The sequence below is a fragment of the Phoca vitulina genome, unplaced genomic scaffold (genome assembly GCF_004348235.1).
Source record: "Phoca vitulina isolate PV1807 unplaced genomic scaffold, GSC_HSeal_1.0 scaffold40, whole genome shotgun sequence".
Lineage (NCBI taxonomy): Eukaryota > Metazoa > Chordata > Mammalia > Carnivora > Phocidae > Phoca > Phoca vitulina.
The window spans coordinates 18,741,810-18,766,260 of NW_022589743.1; the positions used below are offsets into that span (position 1 = coordinate 18,741,810).

At 39.8% G+C, this 24,451-nt stretch overlaps 1 protein-coding gene across 1 annotated transcript in view; it reads left to right on the forward strand.

Moving 5' to 3' along the window:
- Positions 1-24,451, forward strand: part of MYO1D (myosin ID) — a 354,208-nt gene that overhangs the window by 130,684 nt on the left and 199,073 nt on the right. Inside the window, exon 15 of the mRNA XM_032429253.1 lies at positions 14,523-14,689. Within this exon, the coding sequence (XP_032285144.1) occupies positions 14,523-14,689 (167 nt within the window). The remainder of the gene's footprint in view (positions 1-14,522; positions 14,690-24,451) is intronic.

Consider the following 24,451-nt stretch of genomic DNA (forward strand, 5'->3'; position numbering starts at 1 on the left):
GGTCTTTTCTGATTTGTTTAGAGTATATTTTCTGGGGACGTTGTTACACTGCTAGCATTTTGTTCTCTCATTAATCTATTCTCCTCTGCACAAAATGACAAGACAGAAAAAATCACCTCAACAAAAAGAACAAGAGGTAGTACCGACTGCCAGGGACCTACTCCATATGGACATTAGTACGATGTCAGATCTAGAGTTCAGAATCATCACTTTAAAGATACTAGCTGGGCTTGAAAAAAGCATGGAAGTTATTAGAGAAACCCTTTCTGGAGAAGTAAAAGAACTAAAATCTAACCAAGTCGAAATCAAAAAGGCTATTAATGAGGTGCAATCAAATCTGGGGGCGCTAACTGCTAGGATAAATGAGGCAGAAGAGAGAATCAGTGAGATAGAAGACCAAATGATGGAAAATAAAGAAGCTGAGAAAAAGAGAGATAAACAACTACTGGATCACGAGGGCAGAATTCGAGAGATAAACGATACCATAAGACGAAACAACATTAGAATAATTGGGATCCCAGAAGAAGAAGAAAGAGAGAGAGGGGCAGAAGGTATACTGGAGCAAATTATAGCTGAGAACTTCCCTAATTTGGGGAAGGAAACAGGCATCAAAATCCAGGAAGCACAGAGAACCCCTCTCAAAATCAAAAAAAATAGGTCAACACCCCGACATCTAATAGTAAAAGTTACGAGTCTCAGAGACAAAGAGAAAATCCTGAAAGCAGCTTGGGAGAAGAGATCTGTAACCTACAATGGTAGAAACATTAGATTGGCAACAGACCTATCCACAGAGACCTGGCAGGCCGGAAAGGACTGGCAGGACATATTCAGAGCACTAAATGAGAAAAATATGCAGCCGAGAATACTATATCCAGCTAGGCTGTCATTGAAAATAGAAGGAGAGATAAAAAGCTTCCAGGACAAACAAAAACTAAAGGAATTTGCAAACACGAAACCAGTCCTACAACAAATATTGAAAGGGGTCCTCTAAGCAAAGAGAGAGCCTAAAAGCAACACAGACCAGAAAGGAACACAGACAATATACAGTAACAGTCACCTTACAGGCAATACAATGGCACTAAATTCCTATCTTTCAATAGTTACCCTGAATGTAAATGGGCTAAATGCCCCAATCAAAAGACACAGGCTATCAGATTGGATTAAAAAACAAGACCCATCGATATGCTGTCTGCAAGAGACTCATTTTAGACCCAAAGACACCCCCGGATAGAAAGTGAGGGGGTGGAAAACCATTTACCATGCTAATGGACACCAAAAGAAAGCTGGCGTGGCAATCCTTGTATCAGACAAATTAGATTTTAAACCAAAGACTGTAATAAGAGATGAGGAAGGACACTATATCCTATTTAAAGGGTCTATCCAACAAGAAGATCTAACAATTGTAAATATCTATGCCCCTAACATGGGAGCAGCCAATTATATAAGGCAATTAATAACAAAAGCAAAGAAACACATCGACAACAATACAATAATAGTGGGGGACTTTAACACCCCCCTCACTGAAATGGACAGATCGTCTAAGCAAAAGATTAACAAGGAAATAAAGACTTTAAATGACACACTGGACCAAATGGACTTCACAGACATATTCAGAACATTCCATCCCAAAGCAACGGAATACACATTCTTCTCTAGTGCCTATGGAACATTTTCCAGAATCGATCACATCCTAGGTCATAAATCAGGTCTCAGCCAGTACCAAAAGATTGGGATCGTTCCCTGCATATTTTCAGACCACAATGCTTTGAAACTAGAACTCAATCACAAGAGGAAAGTCGGAAAGAACTCAAATACATGGAGGCTAAAGAGCATCCTACTGAAGAATGAATGGGTCAACCAGGAAATTAAAGAAGAATTTAAAAAATTCGTGGAAACCAATGAAAATGAAAACACAACTATTCAAAATCTTTGGGATGCAGCAAAGGCAGTCCTAAGAGGAAAGTATATAGCAATGCAAGCCTTTCTCAAGAAACAAGAAAGGTCTCAAGTACACAACCGAACCCTGCACCTAAAGGAGCTGGAGAAAGAACAGCAAATAAAGCCTAAACCCAGCAGGAGAAGAGAAATAATAAAGATCAGAGTAGAAATCAATGAAATAGAAACCAAAAGAACAGTAGAACAGATCAACGAAACTAGGAGCTGGTTCTTTGAAAGAATTAACAAGATTGATAAACCCCTGGCCAGACTTACCAAAAAGAAAAGAGAAATGACCCAAATCAACAAAATCATGAATGAAAGAGGAGAAATCACAACCAACACCAAAGAAATACAAACAATTATAAGAACATATTATGAGCAACTCTATGCCAACAAATTAGATAACCTGGAAGTAATGGATGCATTCCTAGAGATGTATCAACTACCAAAACTGAACCAGGAAGAAATAGAACACCTGAACAGACCTATAACCACTAAGGAAATAGAAGCAGTCATCAAAAATCTCCCAAAACACAAAAGCCCAGGGCCAGATGGCTTCCCAGGGGAATTCTACCAAACATTTCAAGAAGAATTAATACCTATCCTTCTGAAACTGTTCCAAAAAATAGAAATGGAAGGAAAACTTCCAAACTCATTTTATGAGGCCAGCATTACCTTGATCCCAAAACCAGACAAAGACCCCATCAAAAAGGAGAATTACAGACCAATATCCCTGATGAACATGGATGCAAAAATTCTCACCAAAATACTAGCCAATAGAATCCAACAGTACATTAAAAGGATTATTCACCACGACCAAATGGGATTTATCCCTGGGCTGCAAGGTTGGTTCAACATCCGCAAATCAATCAACGTGATACAATACATTAACAAAAGAAAGAACAAGAATCATAGGATCCTCTCAATAGATGCAGAAAAAGCATTTGACAAAGTACAGCATCCTTTCTTGATCAAAACTCTTCAGAGTATAGGGATAGAGGGTACATACCTCAATATCATAAAAGCCATCTATGAAAAACCTACAGCGAATATCATTCTCAATGGGGAAAAACTGAGAGCTTTCCCCCTAAGGTCAGGAACGCGGCAAGGATGTCCACTATCACCACTGCTATTCAACATAGTATTGGAAGTCCTAGCCACAGCAATCAGACAACAAAAAGAAATCAAAGGCATCCAAATTGGCAAAGAAGAAGTCAAACTCTCACTCTTTGCAGATGATATGATACTTTATGTGGAAAATCCCAAAGACTCCACCCCAAAACTGCTAGAACTCATACAGGAATTCAGTCAAGTGGCAGGATATAAAATCAATGCACAGAAGTCAGTGGCATTCCTATACACCAACAACAAGTCAGAAGAAAGAGAAATTAAGGAGTCGATCCCATTTACAATTGCACCCAAAACCATAAGATACCTAGGAATAAATCTAACCAAAGAGGCAAAGGATCTGTACTCAGAAAACTATAAAATACTCATGAAAGAAATTGAGGAAGACACAAAGAAATGGAAAAACGTTCCATGCTCATGGATTGGAAGAACAAATATTGTGAAGATGTCAATCCTACCTAGAGCAATCTACACATTCAATGCAATCCCCATCAAAATACCATCCACTTTCTTCAAAGAAATGGAACAAATAATCCTAAAATTTGTATGGAACCAGAAAAGACCCCGCATAGCCAGAGGAATGTTGAAAAAGAAAAGCAAAGCTGGCGGCATCACAATTCCGGACTTCCAGCTCTACTACAACGCTGTCATCATCAAGACAGTGTGGTACTGGCACAAAAACAGACACATAGATCAATGGAACAGAATAGAGAGCCCAGAAATGGACCCTCAACTCTATGGTCAAGTAATCTTTGACAAAGCAGGAAAGAATGTCCAATGGGAAAAAGACAGTCTCTTCAACAAATGGTGTTGGGAAAATTGGACAGCCACATGCAGAAGAATGAAACTGGACCATTTCCTTACACCACACACAAAAACAGACTCCAAATGGTTGAAAGACCTCAATGTGAGACAGGAGTCCATCAAAATCCTAAAGGAGAACACAGGCAGCAACCTCTTCGTCCTCAGCCACAGCAACTTCTTCCTAGACACATCGCCAAAGGCAAGGGAAGCAAGGGCAAAATTGAACTATTGGGACTTCATCAAGATAAAAAGCTTTTGCAAAACAAAGGAAACAGTCAACAAAACCAAAAGACAACCGACAGAATGGGAGAAGATATTTGCAAATGACATATCAGATAAAGGGCTAGTATCCAAAATCTATAAAGAACTCATCAAACTCAACACCCAAAGAACAAATGATCCAATCAAGAAATGGGCAGAAGACATGAACAGACATTTTTCCAAAGAAGACATCCAAATGGCCAACAGACACATGAAAAAGTGCTCAACATCGCTCAGCATCAGGGAACTCCAAATCAAAACCTCAATGAGATACCACCTCACACCAGTTAGAATGGCTAAAATTAACAAGTCAGGAAATGACAGATGTTGGCGGGGATGCGGAGAAAGGAGAACCCTCCTACACTGTTGGTGGGAATGCAAGCTGGTGCAGCCACTCTGGAAACAGTATGGAGGTTCCTCAAAAAGTTGAAAATAGAGCTACCATACGATCCAGCAATTGCACTACTGGGTATTTACCCCAAAGATATAAAAGTAGGGACCTGAAAGGGTACGTGCACCCCGATGTTTATAGCAGCAATGTCCACAATAGCCAAACTGGAAAGAGCCAAGATATCCATCAACAGATGAATGGATAAAGAAGATGTGGTATATATATATACAATGGAATATTATGCAGCCATCAAAGGGAATGAGATCTTGCCATTTGCAACGACGTGGATTGAACTGGAGGGTATTATGCTGAGCGAAATAAGTCAAACAGAGAAAGACATGTATCATATGACCTCACTGATATGAGGAATTCTTAATCTCAGGAAACAAACTGAGGGTTGCTGGAGTGGGGGTTGGGATGGGAGGGATGGGGTGACTGGGTGATGGACACTGGGGAGGGTATGTGCTCTGGTAAGCGCTGTGAATTGTGCAAGACTGTTGAATCTCAGATCTGTACCTCTGAAACAAATAATGCAATATATGTTAAGAAAGAAAAAAAGAAGAAGAATGTAGCAGGAGGGGAAGAATGAAGGGGGAGAAATCAGAGGGGGAGACGAACCATGAGAGACGATGGACTCTGAAAAACAAACTGAGGGTTCTAGAGGGGAGGGGGGTGAGAGGATGGGTTAGCCTGGTGATGGGTATTGAGGAGGGCACGTTCTGCATGGAGCACTGGGTGTTATGCACAAACAATGAATCATGGAACACTATATCTAAAACTAATGATGTAATGTATGGGGATTAACATAACAATAAAAAAAAAAAGAAAACAAACACTAACATGAAAGGAAAAAAAAAAAGAATTCCTACACACATAAACAAAGTACCATGTGCAAGAGTCAGACTAAATAAGATTCAGAGTCATGAAAACTTCTTAGAGTGGAATTATTAGAAACAGAATATAAGAATGTTTAATATGTTTTAAGAAATCAAAGGCCTAAAAATATGAGAAAGAGCAAGTAACTAGGCAATTGATAGAAATAAAAACTAAAATTAAGAAACAGTTTTAGCATCAGTTTAGACAAAGCTGAAGAGAGAATAGAGAAATGAAAGAAAGAATAAAGGAAATTATCCAGGATTCTACTTAGACCAAGAAATTAAAAAAAAAAGAGACATTATTAAGAGACATGGAAGATAAAATGAAAAGGTCTAATGTGCATCTAATCAGAGTTACCCAAGGAAAGGAGAGGATGGGCAGAGCAATATTGGAAAATATATTGCTGAGAATTTCAACAGTGATGAAAGATAACACTCTGGGGAGTCAGGAACTCTGCTATATCCCAAGCTGGAAAAATTACAAGAAATCTGCATTTAAGCACATTGTGAAATCTCAGAACATCAAAGACTAAGAAAATGCATTAAAAGCAGATTTGCTTAAAAGAATTAGAGTCTGAGAGAAAAGAACTGTAAACCAAAATTCTGTGCCAAGAATATATATGTTTCAAGAACAAAGACACAGTAGGGGCACCGGAGTGGCTCAGTCGGTTAAGCATCTGACTCTTGATCTCACCTCAGGTCTTGGTCTCAGGGTCGTGAGTTCAAGCCCTGCATTGGGCTCTGCGCTGGGTGTGGAGCCTACTTAAGGAAAAAAAAAAAAGAACAAAGACACAATAAAGAATCTTTCTGAAAAAGAAAAAAGAGTTAAAAGCACCCTAGAGGAAATTCTAAAGGATATATACATCAGGCCAGAGGAAGAGTATATAAAATGAAAGCCTGAAATGCAAAAAGAAGGGCAAAGAAATTGGTCAAGGTGGCTGTGTATAAATAAACTGTAAAATAATATTTTATTGGATTAAAAATACAGATTAGAATTAAATAGCACAACACTAGCATATAAACTGAAAGGGTGGGTGATTATAATTCAGGTGTTTAAGATCCGTGGTCGTTCAGGAAAATAATAAAAATATTGCTTAGTTTATAACCCTGATGACACACAAATGCAGGTTAAATGTCCTCATGGAGTCATGAAAAGAATAGAAATGAAGTTATAACTTCTAAACTAATTGTGGGGCGGGGGGAAGCAGAGCCAGAATGAGAAGCAAATAATCTGTTCTAAAAAACACAGGAAAGAGGAGACAAAAGAACATAGGAAAGCCAGGACAAATTAAGATGGTAGAAAGAAACCCAAGCATACTAGTGATTACATGGAATGTAAAAATGGATAAAAATTGTCAAATCAAATCAAAGACAAAGAATCCAGAAGAGCTGAAAGTTTAAAAAGATTTATCAGACAAATTCTGACAATCTGGGATCACTTCAATCCAAGTTCAGGGCCTGGAGTGGCTTAGCGATGGGCCAGATTGTTTTCCATTCCCCTTGGACTCCCAGGGTTAGCTCCTCAGGATTGCAGACCGCTGTCCCTTCTCCATGGCCTTGGGTTCCAGCCTGCAGCCCCCTGGCCCCACAAGGCTGTCTGTCCAGAGGAAAGCAGCCCTGAAGGCTGGCCTCATCCCTTTGGATTTTAGTCTTATTCTTATCTCAGTTATCTTATTAGCTCTTAGATGCATTTAAGATTCTCCCCCACCCCATATCTGTCTAGCGCTTTCCCTAGTGAAGTTATCAGGAAGATTGATGGTGTTGCTTAGTCCTGCACCACCAGAAGTGGAAGTCCTGACTTCCTCACCTGGTTTCAGAATCTACAGTGTGTTAATGCATGCCTTGTTTCTCCACCTAGATTCTCGGTCTTTTAAATACAGGGAGTGAGTTCTACTAATTTGATATACCCCTTGATACCTAATAAAGCACACCCTAAGCAGATGGTCAGTGAATTATTAAATGAACTTGAATCTGCCCTGTGACTCTATTTGGCAGTGTTCAAAGCAAGTTAAATGGGTTAATGTCTAAATACAGTATCTTCTGGCTACTACGTATACCAGCTGGTGTACTTTCACAAATAATGTTTTCCATAAAATATAGGGAGAAACCGGTTAAAATGTGCAAGAGAACGAGATCAGTATTAACTTTTGCAGTTTAACCTTTATAAGTAACACTTGAATTTGTCAAACTTAGGATTTCTTAGGCTGAGTCAGTCTGGATATTTATAAATGAGAGAGGAGGCGGCATTTATAAATTGAGGCAGAATGCTGATTAAATATAGAGAAAGTATTTCCACTGGATTCCTTAACTGAAGATTTTTATATTACTAAACAGGATGGAAGGGCATTCCCCCAGCCCTTAGTTGGTCATTAGCATCTAATCCAGTGTTCACACTTCCTGTGCAAATCAGTTAATATTGGTAAAATTCCGTTTAACTGGTTTCTGTTGAGTAAAGTTACTTTTACTAGTCAAATGATACATTATACAAAGATTGCTTTGCCCACATAATTGTATGAACTATTGAGTTACAAGTATTTCTAAATTTATGCTGTAATTTTCTTTTTGACCCAAAGGTCATTTAGAATTATTTTTCTTAATCTCCAAACCTGTAAGATTTTCTAATTATTTTTTTCCCTTGATTTCTAGCTTAATCTCATTTGTTCAGAGGATATAATATACTCTGTGTGATTTCAGTCCTTAGAAATTTGTTAAATTTTCTTTATGTATATATTTTGTTTATATAAATAAAAATAATTTGCATTGTACTCTATACACACCTATCAGGTCAAGTCTGCTACTCATACTGTTGTCCGATTTTTCTGCATTCTTACTAATGTTTTTGTTTTGTCAATGCCAAAATGTGACAAAATCTACTGTGATTCTGAATTTGTCTGCTTTTCCTTGTTGTACTTTCTGTTTTGGCTTTGGATATTTTAAGAATTTGTTTAGGCTTATTCAAATTAGAACTATTATTTCTTCCTAGTATTTGAGTTATTTATCATTATGAAATGCCTATTTCTGTACTGCTTTTTGCCTTAAAGTCAGCTTTGCATGAATAAATAGTTAACACCACCTTCTTTTGTGGCCAGGGTTTGCATGGTATATCTTTTTCCACCCTTTTACTTTCAACCTTTCCGTATCCTTATGTTTCAAGTATGTGCCTTGTAAGTAGCGTATAGTAAATAAGATTTGGTTTTTTATGCAAGCTGACGATCTTTGTCTTTTGAATATATCACTTAGTCCATTACTCTACACTACTTTTAGTTTTCTATAATGTAGTTTCTATGCTTTTAATGTAGTTGCATTTAAATTGACTGTCTCATTAGTGTTTCCTATTTGATGCTTCTGTATTTCTTTTTCTTTCCTTTGTAACTTTCTTTTTGATTGGTCATTGTGGGCAAAAGGTTAACAAAATTCTGTTCCTTCTGCTCGACAATTAACCCTCCATTAAATTTCTAGCTCTGTTCCCATTAATGTAGTAAGATGTATATCAACAGTATTACTACACAGTATTGCTTATGATAAAAATTACCCGTTTGTAAATTGCATCTCTGCTGGGAGAATAAGAAATGTCTGTGGGGATGACATATTTGGGCTTCCCTGAATATGGGGACTCATGTATTAAGCATGTCCCTTTTGAGGACCCTGGATGCTATGTCTTCAGATCTATTTGAAAGGGATATTGGATACTGTGGGGCATGAGGCTTTTAAACCAAGGGCACTTTCCATACCCTCCCAATGTGGATCTTATCTCTTTGCCCCTAAGCTGTCACCTAACTGTGTTTGGACAGCTGCAAGGGGCTGTGACACTTCTCTTGGCAAGCCATGTTTTTGTCCTGAGTAAACACATGCCAAGTGTGGCCTGTGAGTCTTTTGAGTCAGAACGTGACCCTCTGACCCCTGCCACTCAGTGTTGCAATTATTTTTTATTATTCCCTTTGTTATTTTGGAAGATTTATATCGTAATATTGTTTTGGTGGTTATTTGATTGATTATTATTCCACTCTTCAATATAAAAATCTAATATAATTTGGTACTTTTACCTCCTTCCTGGAAGATGGAAGGTCCACAAAACATTTTTTGGGGGTGGGGGGCCCATAAAATGTTATAATTCCATCTGCCTTCCTCTCAACGTCTGTGCTATTTTGGTCATGTATTTTAATTGTGTGTGTGTAGCCAGCAAAATCATGACATCATATCATTGCTGTTACTACCACATATAGTCAGTATCTGTTTAGATTTACTCATTTATCACTTCTTTTTTCCTCTTTCTGTATCACTGACCTTCATCTGGGACCATTTTTCTTATCCCTGAATTTCGTCCTGTTATGTTTGAGATCTGTTGTTGACAGAGTCTCTGGTTTTGTTTACCTGAAAATATTGTGTACTGTTTTCATTTGTGAAGAATATTTTTGCTGGGTGCAGAATTCTACATTGGCAGTTCTTTCCTTACTTCAAAGATAATACTCCTTTGTCTTCTGGATGCCATTGTTCCTTGTGAGAAGTCAGCTGTCAGTCTGTTGCTCCTGAGGTAACGGATCTTTTCTCCTCTGGCTGCTTTGCTTCGGTATTCCAAAGTTTTACTACAGCGTTCCTAGGTGTCGATTTTTTTTTTTTTAATCCTGCTCATAATTTGTAGGACTTCTTCAGTTTGTCACTGTTTGATTGTTTTTTTATCAGTTTTGCCAGGTTCTTGGCTGTTAGCTCTTCAAGTCCTGCTTCTGTCTCTTCTGTCTCCTCTGCAGGCCGTCCTGCTGGGTCTGCCGTGCCTCCTAACCTCTCTGTCATTTCATCTTTTCATCTCTCCATGCTTCATTCTTGGAAATTTCTTCCCAGAAATACATTCAAAGACTGGTGCACTGACTTCTCAATTCCCATCATTGTATTTTTCAGTCCTAGGTTATGCATTTGATTTGGTTCTTTTTTTATAGTTTCTGGTTCTCTAAAAAATTCTCAATATTGTCTTCTGTCATCTTGAGCACGGTAAGCATAGTTATTTTATTATCTCTGATAACTCCAATATCTGGATTTCTGCAGGTCTGTTTATTTTATATGTTTTGCTGTTTCTCATTCTTGTTATCTTGGTTCCTTATGTGTCTGGTTAATTTTTATTTTGCTCCCAACGTTATATTGGCAAAATTGTTTATAGAAATAACTGGAGACCCAAGTTTATGTAATCTTTCTCCAGTAAAGATTGACTTTTGCTCCTTTTAAGCAGCTAAGAGCACTAGTATTTCAAATCAGCTGCTCCAATTTCAAGTCCCTGTGAGAGAGTGCCTACTTCTGACTCACCCTCATTGCTAGTTGCAGCCTTTTTGGATCCCAGCCCAGAGTGGGAGGGGTTTACCCATGACCTCCTTTTCAGGCCCTACTCTCTGATCTCTTTCCCACTAGCCCTATGAGGCTATCACAACCTCTACTTAGATCCCATTCACTTCCTCTGGAGTTGGTAAATTCCCCAGGGGAAAAGGAGGCCTCAAACCTGGCAACTTGCATGGCATCCTCCTCCTCCTAGATTCTGGTCCCATAATTTAATTCTCTGCTGTCTTTAAGCAGGTGTTTTTTGTATATTTTAATTGCCTATCTCACATGTCCCCAGCATGGGTGTTGGTTTAAATTACCTAATCTGTCATTACTAACATGGAAGCCCTAATATCCTGTTTTCATAAATTAGGTTATTAGGTCCAGAGAGACTTTATCATAGCTGGTTAAGAGCAGAAACAACGAATACCCGAGTGTCCTGATCCTGTGTGATTTTTATTCTGTTACACCACTGTCAAAGTATACAGATAGATCTAGCAGCATTTTGATATTTGCTGTGCTCAGTGATACTTCTTTCAGTTTATTTGTCAAGCAGTAAAGGTCCCATATCCCAGGAAACTTGCAGAAAATCCTCAAGTAAATAGTACCCCCTCCCTGCCTTCCCCATCCCATTAAGTTTGTTTTAAATTTATTTAAACTTTTAAAAAGTGAGCCACAATCTCCCCGTATAAATCTTCCATTTGAAAACCATTAGAGATTCATGAACATGTGGTCACCTATCACTATTTTCTAAAGTAAGATTCTGCTTGTACTTTGTAATAATATCAAATCTCTGCTTAATACCTAAGCCAGGGATTGGTGTTCCAGAATAGGGAAGAAGTATCAGTTGTCTATTAATTCATAACAAATCACCCTAAAATGTAGTGCCTAGAACAACAGCAATTTATTGTTTCTCATGATTTGGTGGGTTGACTAGCCAGTTTGTCTGGTCTCACTGGGGCTCATCAAGTCTAAATGGTTTAAAATGGCTCCCCAAATGCCATGGCTGAATGACTGGATAACTTGGCCTCTTTCTTCATATAGTTTTTAGTCCTGAGTTTCTTCACGTGATGGAAGAAGTATTCCAAAAGTTCAAAGCGCCTCAAGGCTGAGTGTCCACGAGTAACCCAGTATCACTTCTGCCATGTTCTTTTGGTTAAGACAAGTCACAGGGCCAGCCCAGATCCCAGGAGTGGGGTGGAAAATTCACCTCTTCATTGGGAAGTCCAGCGAAATATTGTGGTCCTGTCTTTAAAGCTGCCACAGTGTGATGAAAAAAGGCAGGTGTTGTAGGCAGAGTAATGGCCTCTGCATTTCAACACCAGTTCTCAGACACTGATGGACGGAGTGTTCTACAATTCAGTTCAGTTCTACCACTACCTGGAACAGCCCAATGAAGAGATGTACACAGTGACAAGGTCTGGGAGGTCTGGACATCCAGAGAGCAAGAGCTTCTCCCCATGCAGACAGGTTACATCACCCTCCCCGTACATTGATATGTTCACCAACCAAAAAGCTTCTTGGGGCCTCGGTGTCTTGAGTGTTTTTTTGAATGATGGTTTTTTTAAATAAGGGTTTTATTACATAAGCATGATTGAGTAAATCATTAGCCCGTGACTGGACTCAACCTCCAGCCTTCCTTCTGTGGAGATCAGGTTGCTGAAAGTCCCTTCTCTAATCCTATGGAGGGTTTTTTTGATGCCCACCCCCCATCCTGAAGCTATCTAGGAACTGGGCAGGTGTCGCCTCATTAGCATAACAAAGACACTCTTACCACTGAGGAAATTCCAAAGGTTTTAGAAGTTCTATGTTAGGACCCGTGACAAAGTCCAGAGAGAAAGAGAGGGAGAGAGATGGAGATGATATTATTATTATTATTATTATTATTATTATTATTATTATTATACCACAGCCTCCCAAGGTTACCCATGCCCTAATCCCCAGAACCTGTAAACATGTTATGTTGAATGGCAAGGTAGAATGAAGGTTGCAGGTGGAGTTAAGATTGCTGGTTCTGAACTTAAAGAGATTATCCTGCATTGTCCAGGTAGGACCTTTGTAAATTTAAGAGTCCTTCAAAGGGAAAGAGGAATGCAGAAGAGTCAGAACCAGGGAGATAGTATCATTTGAAAGACTTAACAGGCCATTACTGGCTTTCAAGATGGAAGGAGGCCACAGGCCAAAGAATGTGGGCAGCCTCTAGAAGCTGGAAAAGATTAAGAAAGTGGGTTCTCTCTAAGAGTCTCTAGAAGATCACAGCCTGGATTTTTAGCCCGGTGAGGCCCATCTCAGACTGCTGACCTCCAGAGTTCTATGAGAATATATTTGTGTTGGTTTAAGCCACTAAATTTGTGGTGTTGTAGAAAACTGACCTCCGTGCTTTGGAGCCAAAGTACAAGGCAAAAGACAGAGTTTGAGATAAAGAGGAACGAGAGCTTTCTTGCTTTGCGGGGCAAAGGAGGATGCACAGGCCATGGCCTTCAAAAACTGCAAACCCTACGGGAGGAAGGGGCTGGGTGGTTTATAGGGAAATACAGGATCTAGCCGGGTTTGACAGGAATTGTGTAGGTGCTACCAGCCTCCTTCATCATGTCTTTAGGGTGGTACCGGGTTCCCGAAACAAAAGGCTAAGAAGGGAGGAGGGGAGCTTTGCGGAAGAGAGGAAAAAGGTTACTTTAAAATTGAGCTTCGCTGAAGCATTAGTGCGGCCATTTTTATTTTTGTTCAACTTTGTGCTTTTAAGCAGTTTCAGTGGTAATCCGCTGTGGCAGCAATAGGAAATGAACATAGCAGGGCCTTGAAAAAGGAAAAAAAGTGGCATTTTTTTCACCAAGGAATGCAGCATGATAAATCTGTCCTTGGAGCTTCCTGTGTAGATGTTGAAAACTCACTGTGTTCAGAACGCAAGTAACTTCACATTCTTCAAATCTCTCTTATTTCTTAAATTATTGACTACTTCCTTTTACCTCTAGCCCTCAGTAGAGCTCAAAATCGCCTATCTACAGAGGACTCTATCTCTTAAATAAAGTGCATCTGTGTGTGTCTGATAGGTTATAGATCAGAGAAGGGAAAGTAACTCTTTGTTCTGGTAAGTAGGATACGTTTGACCTTGATTCATCCAGTGAGAATTTGTTACCTTCAGCAAACCAGGATCTGTCTTACACCGGCACAGTTTTATACTTAAAAGGAGTTATGATCTAATGCATGGTAGAAAACTTAATTGGCCCAGAGGGAGGGCTTTCTTGGTAGGCTCTTTCTTAGAGTCAGTGACACCTACAGGAGGTTTTGTAACTTCTCTACTTATAAGTTTTAATCTCTTTTTCAAAAGCACAAACTAACGTGGTGATGGTGAGGATGACGACAATGACAATGGATGGTGGCCATGATGGCAGCTGACGCTTACAGAGCACCTACTGTGTGCCAGAGCTGGGCTTACGTTTTATGTTCTTCATTGCAGTTCATCTTTTTCATGGCTCCTGCCTGTTTCTATTAAATTACTCTTTCTGTTCCTTTTTAACCATCTTTTCATAAATACACATAAACTCAATGTTTACACATCTCAATTATTTACTCCTTAGTTTTATCCCCTTTCTGCAGTTCCTGATGAATTCCTAAAATATAATAAAACAAAATTTTAGCTGGATGCACAAGAACTCCCAGTCTTGAAGGGAAAGGAAGAATAACTACTTTATTCACAAGTATATGTCTGAGAAATTAGAGGCACTGAGCTTAATTTGACACAATTAACACTAATTACATGTTAGAGTCCTTAGTTTGGGATTTTTCTCCAGTGAAACTTACCATTTGCTGATTTATTTCTTTAGGAGCCCTATTATGTACGTTGCATCAAACCCAATGACAAGAAATCCCCACAGATATTTGATGATGAGCGCTGTCGGCACCAAGTAGAGTATCTTGGACTACTGGAAAACGTGAGGGTGCGGCGGGCGGGGTTTGCCTTCCGCCAGACGTACGAGAAGTTTCTTCACAGGTGAGAATAAAGAACCCTGACAGACATCAACAAATCTGGGGTTCTCCCCATGTAGGACAGTGCATTAGCACAGATTAAATACTCTGAATATTTGCCAAATGAGTAAGAGTCAAGGGAACTGCAAATATGAAAAACTTTCTCATTCAGCACAAGAGTCTCCCTGAGTTTATGGTTTATAGACCATGAGGAAAGATTCATTCTGTGGGGGAAAAATGTGGGTGTTGTAGTTTGGTAGAAAGAACCTAGATTCAGAGTCACATCTGGGTTAGAATCCTGGGTATGCCACTCATTTGCTGTGTGATCTTGGGCTAGAAATTTAACGTCTTTGACTTTGTTTCTCCATCTGTAAAATGAGTTTAATAACACTACCTATAAGGCTGTTGTTGTGAGGATTAAGTTAACCTAAGTGAAAAAAGCTAGGTGCCTGACGCATAGTAGATGTTCAGTTAATGCTGTCTGTCCTTACCGATACTAGTAATTACCATAATAACAAAATATTAAGCAGTTAATCATGGAGACCGTGCAATTAGTCTACCTGATTTGAATCCTGGCTTTGCCATTTCTTGGCTTTTTGACCATGGGCAAATTACATTATCTTTCCATGCCTCTGTTTCCTCATGTGTTAAAAAGTGGGGTAATAATAATAACAACTACTTTTTAGGGTTGCTGGAGAATTAAATGAGATTGTGTGTGTGTGTGTGTGTCTGTGTGTGTGTGTGTATAAAGCAGTTAGAATGGAACCTGGCATATAGCAGTCATTCAATATATGTAAGATATCATTGCTCCTGTTATTTATTGTTAGTAATAATAATGATAGTTGACAACTGGGACTCATAAAGTCCCTTTAAATTCCTTCTGTTCATTTATCTAAAAATATTTACTGAACATTTCCTGTGTTCTAGACTACAGATGCCACAGAATATGAATAAATAGATAAAATATTGGGTGCTCAGAAGAGTCTCTAAGGAGATAATAATGGCAGGAAGGAGCCAGCCATGCGAACATCAGAGGGAACAGCAGGTGGGGCAGAGGGAACAGTGAAGGAGAGGCTCAGTTGTGGTAGTGAGTGTGGTGTGTTAGGTAGCAAGTGTAGCCGTGTGGCTGGAGGCTGCTCAGTGACAGGGCAGGAGTGTGAGATGAGATCAGAGAGGTGGACAGGGGCCAGATCATGTCGAGTTTTATAATCCAGACTAAACAGTTTAGATTTTGACTAAATCTGGCAGGAACCCATTGGTGGATTTTAAGCAGGGAGCAACCTAATCTTATGGCTGTTTGAGGAGATACTGTGGCTGCTGTATGGGTAGGAAGCAAGGAGACATTTAGGGATGTTACTGTGGGAGCCTGGGAGAGGGGGCTTGTTCGTGCCTTGAACAAGAGATGATTGTAGATGCAAGGGTAGTGGACAGATTTGGGATATGTTTTAGGGGAAGGTTGACCAGGCTTGCTCATGGATTGGCTAGATAAGAGAGGGAGAGAGAGAGGAGTGAAGGATCACAATTAGATTTTGGCATGGGTAAGCATATACCATTTGCTGAGATAAGATTGGGTAAGAGAAACTTGAGGAAGAGGTCGTGGAACAGGGGCAAGGATGGAATCAAGGTTTGTCTCTTGAATTTTAGGTTTGAAATGGCTACTGAAAATCTAGGTAGAAATATTAAATGAGCTATTAAATACACATATCGGGAGTTCCAGAAAGAAGTGCAGGTTGGAGATAGAGATGCTGGAGTCATTAGTCTAGAAATGACATATAAAGTCTCAGAACTGGATAGAGAAGAGGAGGCCCATTCAAACACTTAGGTTTGTGATCTGACATGAAGGAACCACCAAAGAGAAGAAAAGGAGCCACCAATGAGATAGAGGAGATACCAGAAAAGGGTTATGTCACAGAAGCCAAGAGAAGACATCATTTCGAGAAGAAAACTGTAGTTACCATATCGCACATTGCTGTGCAGTCAAGTCGTCAAGTAAGACAAAGGTAGAAGCTTCCGCATTAGATCTGGCAACATAGCGGCCAAGGGAGAAATGGCTGGGCAGAGCCTGATTTGAACAGGTTGGGAAGTGAAGTGAGAAGCTGGGCACCTGTAGACAACTCAAGAATGTGTGCTGTGAATGAGGGCAGGGAAGAATGTGGGGTGTGAGGTCAGGAGGCACTAGGAAACAGACGCAGGTGGGGCTGATTCAGAACAGAGGGAGAACCCAGAGGCGCAGGACCAAGGGAGGTCATTGTCATCATCATAATATCCTTGAGAAGGCAAGGCTCAGAATCCCACGCACAAGTGGAAGGTTTGTCAGCGTTAGGTAGGAGTAGGGACACTTCCCCCATAGCAACAGGACAAAAGGCAGAGAATATGAATACAGACACAGAAAGGCTTAAAGGTCCATAGATGGCAAAGATGATGTTCCAATCTGATTGCTTCTGTTTCCTTAACCAAGCGTGAGGCGAGGCCAAGGGGGGGGGGGTGGAGATAAGGAGAGGTGGTGTGGAGGTTTGAGGGGAAGTGGGAATACTCATTTTGGAGAGTGGGAAAGCACAGATTTGTATGGTAGGATTGCTGTCAGGAAGACCCGAGTGTCCGTGTGAGATCTGAGGTTATCAATGGGCAGTGAGACCACCAACATTATTGGTTTTCTCCACCAGCGTTCAGCTACTTTTGTACAGAAGTGAAAGGGGTTGCACTAAATGGAGACTCTTAGAATGAATAAAGCTCAGTAGCCTGGAAAATTCAAACTTCATTTTACACTGATCAAAAGGTTATGCTCAAAACTGACCATTTTCCTAATTGAAATCACACTGTCCTTTAGATTTGGTTTTTCATTTGCTTATTGAGGCTGTAGAGTTGGAATGTTTTCATGAGTAGAGATGTGTGCATTCTGAGTCTTGATTTCAAACAGTGTCAAATTATATTAGAAAGATTTCTAGTCCGTTGTTATTACGCTTAGAATTCTAGCAATTGCTCGGTCACAGAATTTGGTTTTTTGTTATCACCCATAAAAAATCAGCAGATGTTAAATACTGGCATGAGCAGGGTGGGACAGGGTAACTATAGGATGGGGCTGAACCGAAAATATTTTATCATGAGACAAAGGGAAGCCGTGGCAAGTAGCTAAGGTAAGAGAACAGTAAGCAAGCCTGACTTGGAGGAGCCAAGGAATTTTGCAAGTGCATCCATATCTTTTACATTCAACTCAGGAGGTTTTGGTGTGTTTGTTTCTTGTCATGGGAGACATGCTATAAGGATTGGAATATGTTTTCTAATACACACATAAAAATACAATAGAAAAGTTCAAAGGAACCTGTGAATTTCAAATATGGTGGTCTCAGTGGCGTAAGGTTAAATCCATTTCTACTCCAAGAACATCCCCAAATAATGTAAATTATGTATCTTTAAAACCAAGAAAATGCACAGCCACACTATGGAATCAAGAAGGGGTTTGAGTCTCAATGAACCTTGGAAATGTGACTCCCTCCTAAATACGAAGTGAAGCAATTGTGAAGACCCAGGTGTAAGCCAAGGTCGCAGTTTTAAGGAAAGATTGCCTTTGCCATTCAGGAAACCACCCTGCATGTACTGTTTCTGTGGAGCTGGCCACAGCTGCAGCACCAGGAGGTGGCCGCAATGGCCAGGACAAGGGACACCTCAGTAGCTGCAAGGGGGATATCATAGGCATGACAGCTGACACCCATGAAGCAAAAGTCGCCATGTTACAAGAGGCCAGCCAAGGCCAAGACGTGCACAGGACTCTGTGGAAGTAGGTAGGATAATAGTGAAACGTCTGAGAAAGACCAGATAATGGAAAAGAGACAGCAAGCCCAACAGATGCCAAACCTTACCCCCCGAGGAACCAGAGCAAGGAGTAAATGGCATTGGAATTAGCCTGTTTAATATTTTCAGAGAGATAAAGGAGAGAATTATGGTCCTAGAATAGGAATATGAAGTCAGAAACAAGAACAGGTAATTATTAGGAAAAATAATTAGAGATTTGGAAAATGAAAATCAGATTAAACACAACTGAAGAGAGCATTGTCCATCAGCAGGAGAATGAGTCAGCAACGTGTCACATAATCACACAGTGGCTGCTAACTAGCGTTAAAGAGAATGAATGGCTGATACAGCAACATGAATGAATAGCACATTATGTGAACAAAGGATAGTCACCAAAGAATACATACTGTATGCTGCCACTTATATGAAGTTCAAGAACAGACAGAAATCAGAACTGTGGTCAGTTCTGGAGTGGGGGAACTGATGGGAAGGGAGAAGAGGGCACTCTCTGAGATTATGGAGATGTTCTGCATCTTGATGGGGTGTCAGTTTCATGAGTGTATACATTTTCCAAAATTTGTTAAACTGTATACCTAAATGTGTGCGTTTTACTGTATGTAAATTTTACCACAATTTAAAAAAATTAAACTAAACCTCTTTTAAAAAGCACATTAGTAAACTGGAAGATCAAGTTGAAGAGTTCTTGCAGATTTCATCACAAAGAAAAAGAGAGATGGGAGATACTAGAGCTCAGGCAGTATGTAAGGTCGATCCAGGAGTGCCAACAGCTGTTCAACAGGAGCACCCGAAGGAAAGGAGAGAGAGAAGAGGGGAGAAGCAGTACTTGAACAAATAGGGGCCAGGAATTTTCCTGAACTGAAAAAAGACAGAAATCTTCAAAGAATACACAGAGTGGAAAGCATGTGAATTTTTTAAAAATGAAATTAAGTACATTATCTTCACTTTTAGAATGTTAGCGATAAAGGAAAATACTTAGAGCTCCCAAGAAAAGACAAAGTACTACCAGGGAATGAGAATCATACAGACATCAGACTTCTCATTAGCAGCATTTGATGCAAATAGACAAAGCAGCAATATCTTTACAGTGAGAGGGGATGAACTTTATACTTATTCCATGCCAGGCCGCCTGGGTGGCTTAGTCAGTTGAACGGCCGGCTCTTGATTTTGGCTCAGGTCATGATCTTGGGGTCCTGGGATGGAGCCCTGCATCAGGCTCCATGCTCAGCAGGGAGTCTCCTTGAGAATTCTTTCTCTCCCTCTCCCTCTCTCTCTCTCTCTCTCTCTCTCGCTCTCTGCCCCTCCCCCACTCGCAACTCTCTCTCTTTCAAATAAATAAATCTTTTTTTTAAAAAAAAGAATTTTATTCCATGCCAAATTATCATTCAAGAGTGTCAGTACAATAAAAATATTTTCCGACATATATAGGCTTAAAAAATTTACTATTCAGAGATCCTCTGAAAAATCTTCTGGAGCAAAAGGAAAAATAAATGCAGAAGAGAAAAATAGAATGCAAAAAGTAATATTGAACACATAAAGCAGTGAAACTTTTAAGTCTAAACATGTATCCATTGTAAGTGGGAAAAAGTCTGGTAAAAATCTGAAACAAAAATGAAAATTGGAGTGAAAAGTACAGAGAAGTAAAGACTTTTGTACTGTTTATGGGAAGGATAGAGATATAATTAACTAGACAGGAAAAAATAAGCATATATTTTCATATATACATACTTTTTATATATTAAAAAATTTATTTTTTATATATATGAAAAATTTTAAGACAATGATAACGGCGGCTAACACTATGAGTTGCTCACTGCATATCCCAGGCACTGATTTGAGTGCCCTACGGCGTAGTAGGTAGTAAGTCACTGGAGGTGACCTCCAGATAAGGAGAAGATGGCACCTCCCATTTTTATGCAGATGAGGAAACGGAGGCACCCAAAGGTTGAGTAACTTGCCCCAGGTCACAGAGCCACGTCGTGGCAAGTGGGAGCCCTGTTTGGACTCAGGCCCTTGCCTCCTGAGCCTACCGTCAGTGCAGTGCCTCACAATTGAAGGGATGGCTTTCAAATCAAAGGAGAAAATAAAATGAAATAAAATTCATTCTGTCCAAGTATCATATGATCTCACTGATATGAGGAATTCTTAATCTCAGGAAACAAACTGAGGGTTGCTGGAGTGGGGGGTGGGAGGGACGGGGTGGCTGGGTGATGGGCACTGGGGAGGGTATGTGCTATGGTGAGCGCTGTGAATTGTGCAAGACTGTTGAATCACAGATCTGTACCTCTGAAACAAATAATACATTATATGTTAAAAAAAAAAAAAGATAGTAGGAGGGGAAAAATGAAGGGGGGGAAATCAGAGGGGGAGATGAACCACGAGAGACTATGGACTCTAAGAAACAAACTGAGGGTTTTAGAGGGGAGGGGGACAGGGAGATGGGTTAGCCCGGTGATGGGTATTAAGAAGGGCATGTATTGCATGGAGCACTGGGTGTTATACACAAACAATGAATCACAGAACACTACATCAAAAACTAATGATGTGATGTATGGTGAATAACATAACATAATAAAATTAAATTAAAAAAAAGAAAGAAAACAGTCTGTCCAAGAGAAAAACAGTAAAAAGCAACAGCAAGAAGGCACATCTGATAGAAAATATAAAAGAAGTTGAGACATTAGACACATATTAATAATCACAATAAATGTGTTAAACTTACCTTTTACAAGACAGAATTGTGGAAAGTCAAGTCTATCTGATTGATGATTATGTAAGTCGAGATTAGGTCCTCTCTAGAACCATCCAGGAAGGGTGCTGTATGAGGCCGTGGGATAGGCGTCTGGGAAAATAGCCTATGTCTACTCTGCAGACTGTCTTTATCTTCAGCTTTACATAAGATGAATGTGTTCTGATTGGGAGATGGCCGTGTTATTTTACTGTCACACCAATTGAACTAATTAATAGTGGGACGTGGGGTGGGATAGACAGTGTGTATTGGACTAATGGTTCTGATGCTGGCAAGAGAAAAAGTAACATTTTCCACTGTAAATGTTTGCTTTTAGATTCTGCAGATTTTTTAAAGCTAGGTTTGAACCTCCATTTATACTTGTCACTTTTCTTTATTTTCATTTCTTTTATTGAAAAAAGAGAGAAGGATTTTAAATGTTCTGATAACCTTAAAAGCTGCATGAGTCTTTCAGGGAGATAATACTAGTTGTCAGGAAGCAGATGAGTTCAGCTTTTTAATTCACAAGTTCAGGATGCTGGTTTGTGGGAGAACTGGGGTCTTGCCATTTTACCATCAGGAAGAAAGGAAGAGCACCTTGGCTGAGCAGTGTGGTGGGGGGTTGCTTCCAGCTTCTGCGGTATGCCGAAAATTTCAAACACACCATGACTACCTATATTATAGCCCAAATGTTGACTCTTATTCTAGTGTTATAATGAATTTGGGATGATTCTGATTTTGTTTCCTTTTTTCATGTGATATTATCTCTCTGTTCATATTTGAACTCTTTCATTTGGTTTCTCCCTATCTGGCAAGTGAGTAGGCTTTTAAATGTATAGAGAGGAGTAATGGAGGTTGATGGTTGATGAAAGAAGACAGTAAAAGTCTAAAGGATAAGCAGGAGCCAGGCTTTGAAGTAGTAGATTAAAAAGCATTCCAGGCAATGGGAACAGCATGTGCAAAGGCTCTAAAGGAAGAAAGAGGCAACCACACTACAGGACCCTAAAGAAGGCCAATGTGATTGGAGTATAGTGCTGAAGGGGGAGAGCAGTAAAAGATAAAAATGATATAAGGCTAGAAAAGTCCTGTGGCAGCTGAGCTTGCAGAATGGATTGGGGAGGAACTGGAAAACAATTCAGGAGTCTATTGTACTAAGCTTGATGGTGGCTTGGATTAGGATTGTGGCAGTAAAAATGAGAGTAGTTGAATTTTAAATATATTTTAGAGGTAAGCCCAATAGCATTTGATGATGAATTAGAAGGACAGATAGAGGAGAGAAGGGATCAAATAACAATTCCCAGGATTCTGGGTCTAGTAACTGGGCACTGAGGTGGGAAAGTGAAAGAAATGTAAGATGCCCTCAAGACTTATGTGGGCATTGGATGTATGCATCTAAAGCTCAGAACTCAGAGCTGGGCTATGGAAAATTCGTGAATTGAAAAATAAAGTGGATGGAGTAGATGAGGTGACGTGGGGAGGTTGTACATAGAAGAGGACCTGATATGAGCTTTGGGGTCCTCCAACATTTGAGGGCCCAGCAATGGAGGAGCACTAGCCAGCAAATGAGATCAAGAAGAAATATCCAGAGAGACAGACGGACATCAGGGAGATCATGCTATCATGGAAGCTCAGAAAAGAGAGATCCATCAAGAAGAAGGGATCAGAAGCCACTTAGGTATCTCAGCAAGAAATGTATGAAGCCCAACAAAGACCATTTAAAGACTCCCAGGAGGCACAAAAGTAGACTTGAACAAGTGGAAAGACATCCCTTGTTCTTAGATAGGATGATTCAACATCATTTTAATCATATACTGGGATTTAATTTAATGTGGGAACCCAATAAAAATACTAGCAAGGATTTGTTTGTTTTGTGATTGTTTTCCCCCTGGAACTATGCAGATTGATTCTAAAGTTCATATAGAAAAATAAGCAAGCAGGAATAGCTAGAAAAACCTTTTAAAAAGAAAAGGATGAGGAGAGACCACCAGATATTAAAATATACTAAGACATCTATGATTGGGGCCCCTGGGTGGCTCAGTCGGTTGGGCAACTGCCTTCAGCTTGGGTCATGATCCCAGGGTCCTGGGATCGAGCCCCACGTCAGGCTCCCTGCTCAGTGGGGGAGTCTGCCTCTCCCTCTCCCACTCCGCCTGCTTGTGTTCCCTCTCTCGCTGTCTCTCTCTCTCTGTCAAATAAATTTTTAAAAATCTTAATAAATAAATAAAAATAAAACCACATAGGACTGATGCAGAGATGGACAGACAGAGCAATGAAACAGACCAGAATGTCTAGAAATACACTGAAGTACACATGAAAATGTAGTATATGATTAAAATGCCATATTAAATCACAGGGTGAAAGATGGACTTTTTAGTAAATAGTGTTGGAACAACTGGGTGGCCACTTGTCAAAAGATAAAATTGGATACATACCTCACACCGTATACCAAAATAAACCCCAAGTGGATGAAAGATTTAAATGTAAACAATGAAAACATCCAACTACTAGAAGAACACATAGGTGAATTACTCTGTAACCCGAGTGGGAAGAGAGCCTTTCTCGTATGGATTAAAATTCCGATGTAATATATGAAAGAAACTACTGAATTTGGCTACATGTATTAAACAACTTGGCACCGGGGTGTGGGGGGCAGTGCTGTGGTTGGCAGCCTTCTCAGATGGTCACAGTGATCCCACCTCTTGGTACTCCTGCCCTTGGCCGTCCCCTTCTCTTGAATGTGGGCTGGCCCTAGTGATTTGCTTCTAGTAAAATGGAATTTGGCAGGAGTAATAGAATATCACTTTTGAAAGGAGGCTGTGACCCTGTGACTTCCGTCTTGCTTGTTTTCACTCATGAAGAAGCTGGTGTATGACAAGCTGCCTTATGAGAGGCCAACATGGCTGCTTGCGCCTAGAAACACAATTGGTTTTTGTGTATTGATCTCATATGCTTAGTTTTCTTTTAGTGGTAATAGTTTTCATCTGAAGATCTGCTTCATTTCCTTTGAAGCGAATCATAAATAATATGAGTTTTATTCCTTCCCCAATCATACCAGCTTATTTATTGGTCTCACTGTGCTGGCTGGAAAACCATGATCGAGGGATCCTTATCTTGTTTCTTTGCATATAGAGAATTTGTAAAGGTTACCCATTTATAAATGATATTTGCTGTAGGTTCTTGGTAAATTAGTCTGTACTAGATTAAGGAAGAACCCTTCTATCCCTAGTTTAGTAAGTCTTTTTTTTTTTTTTT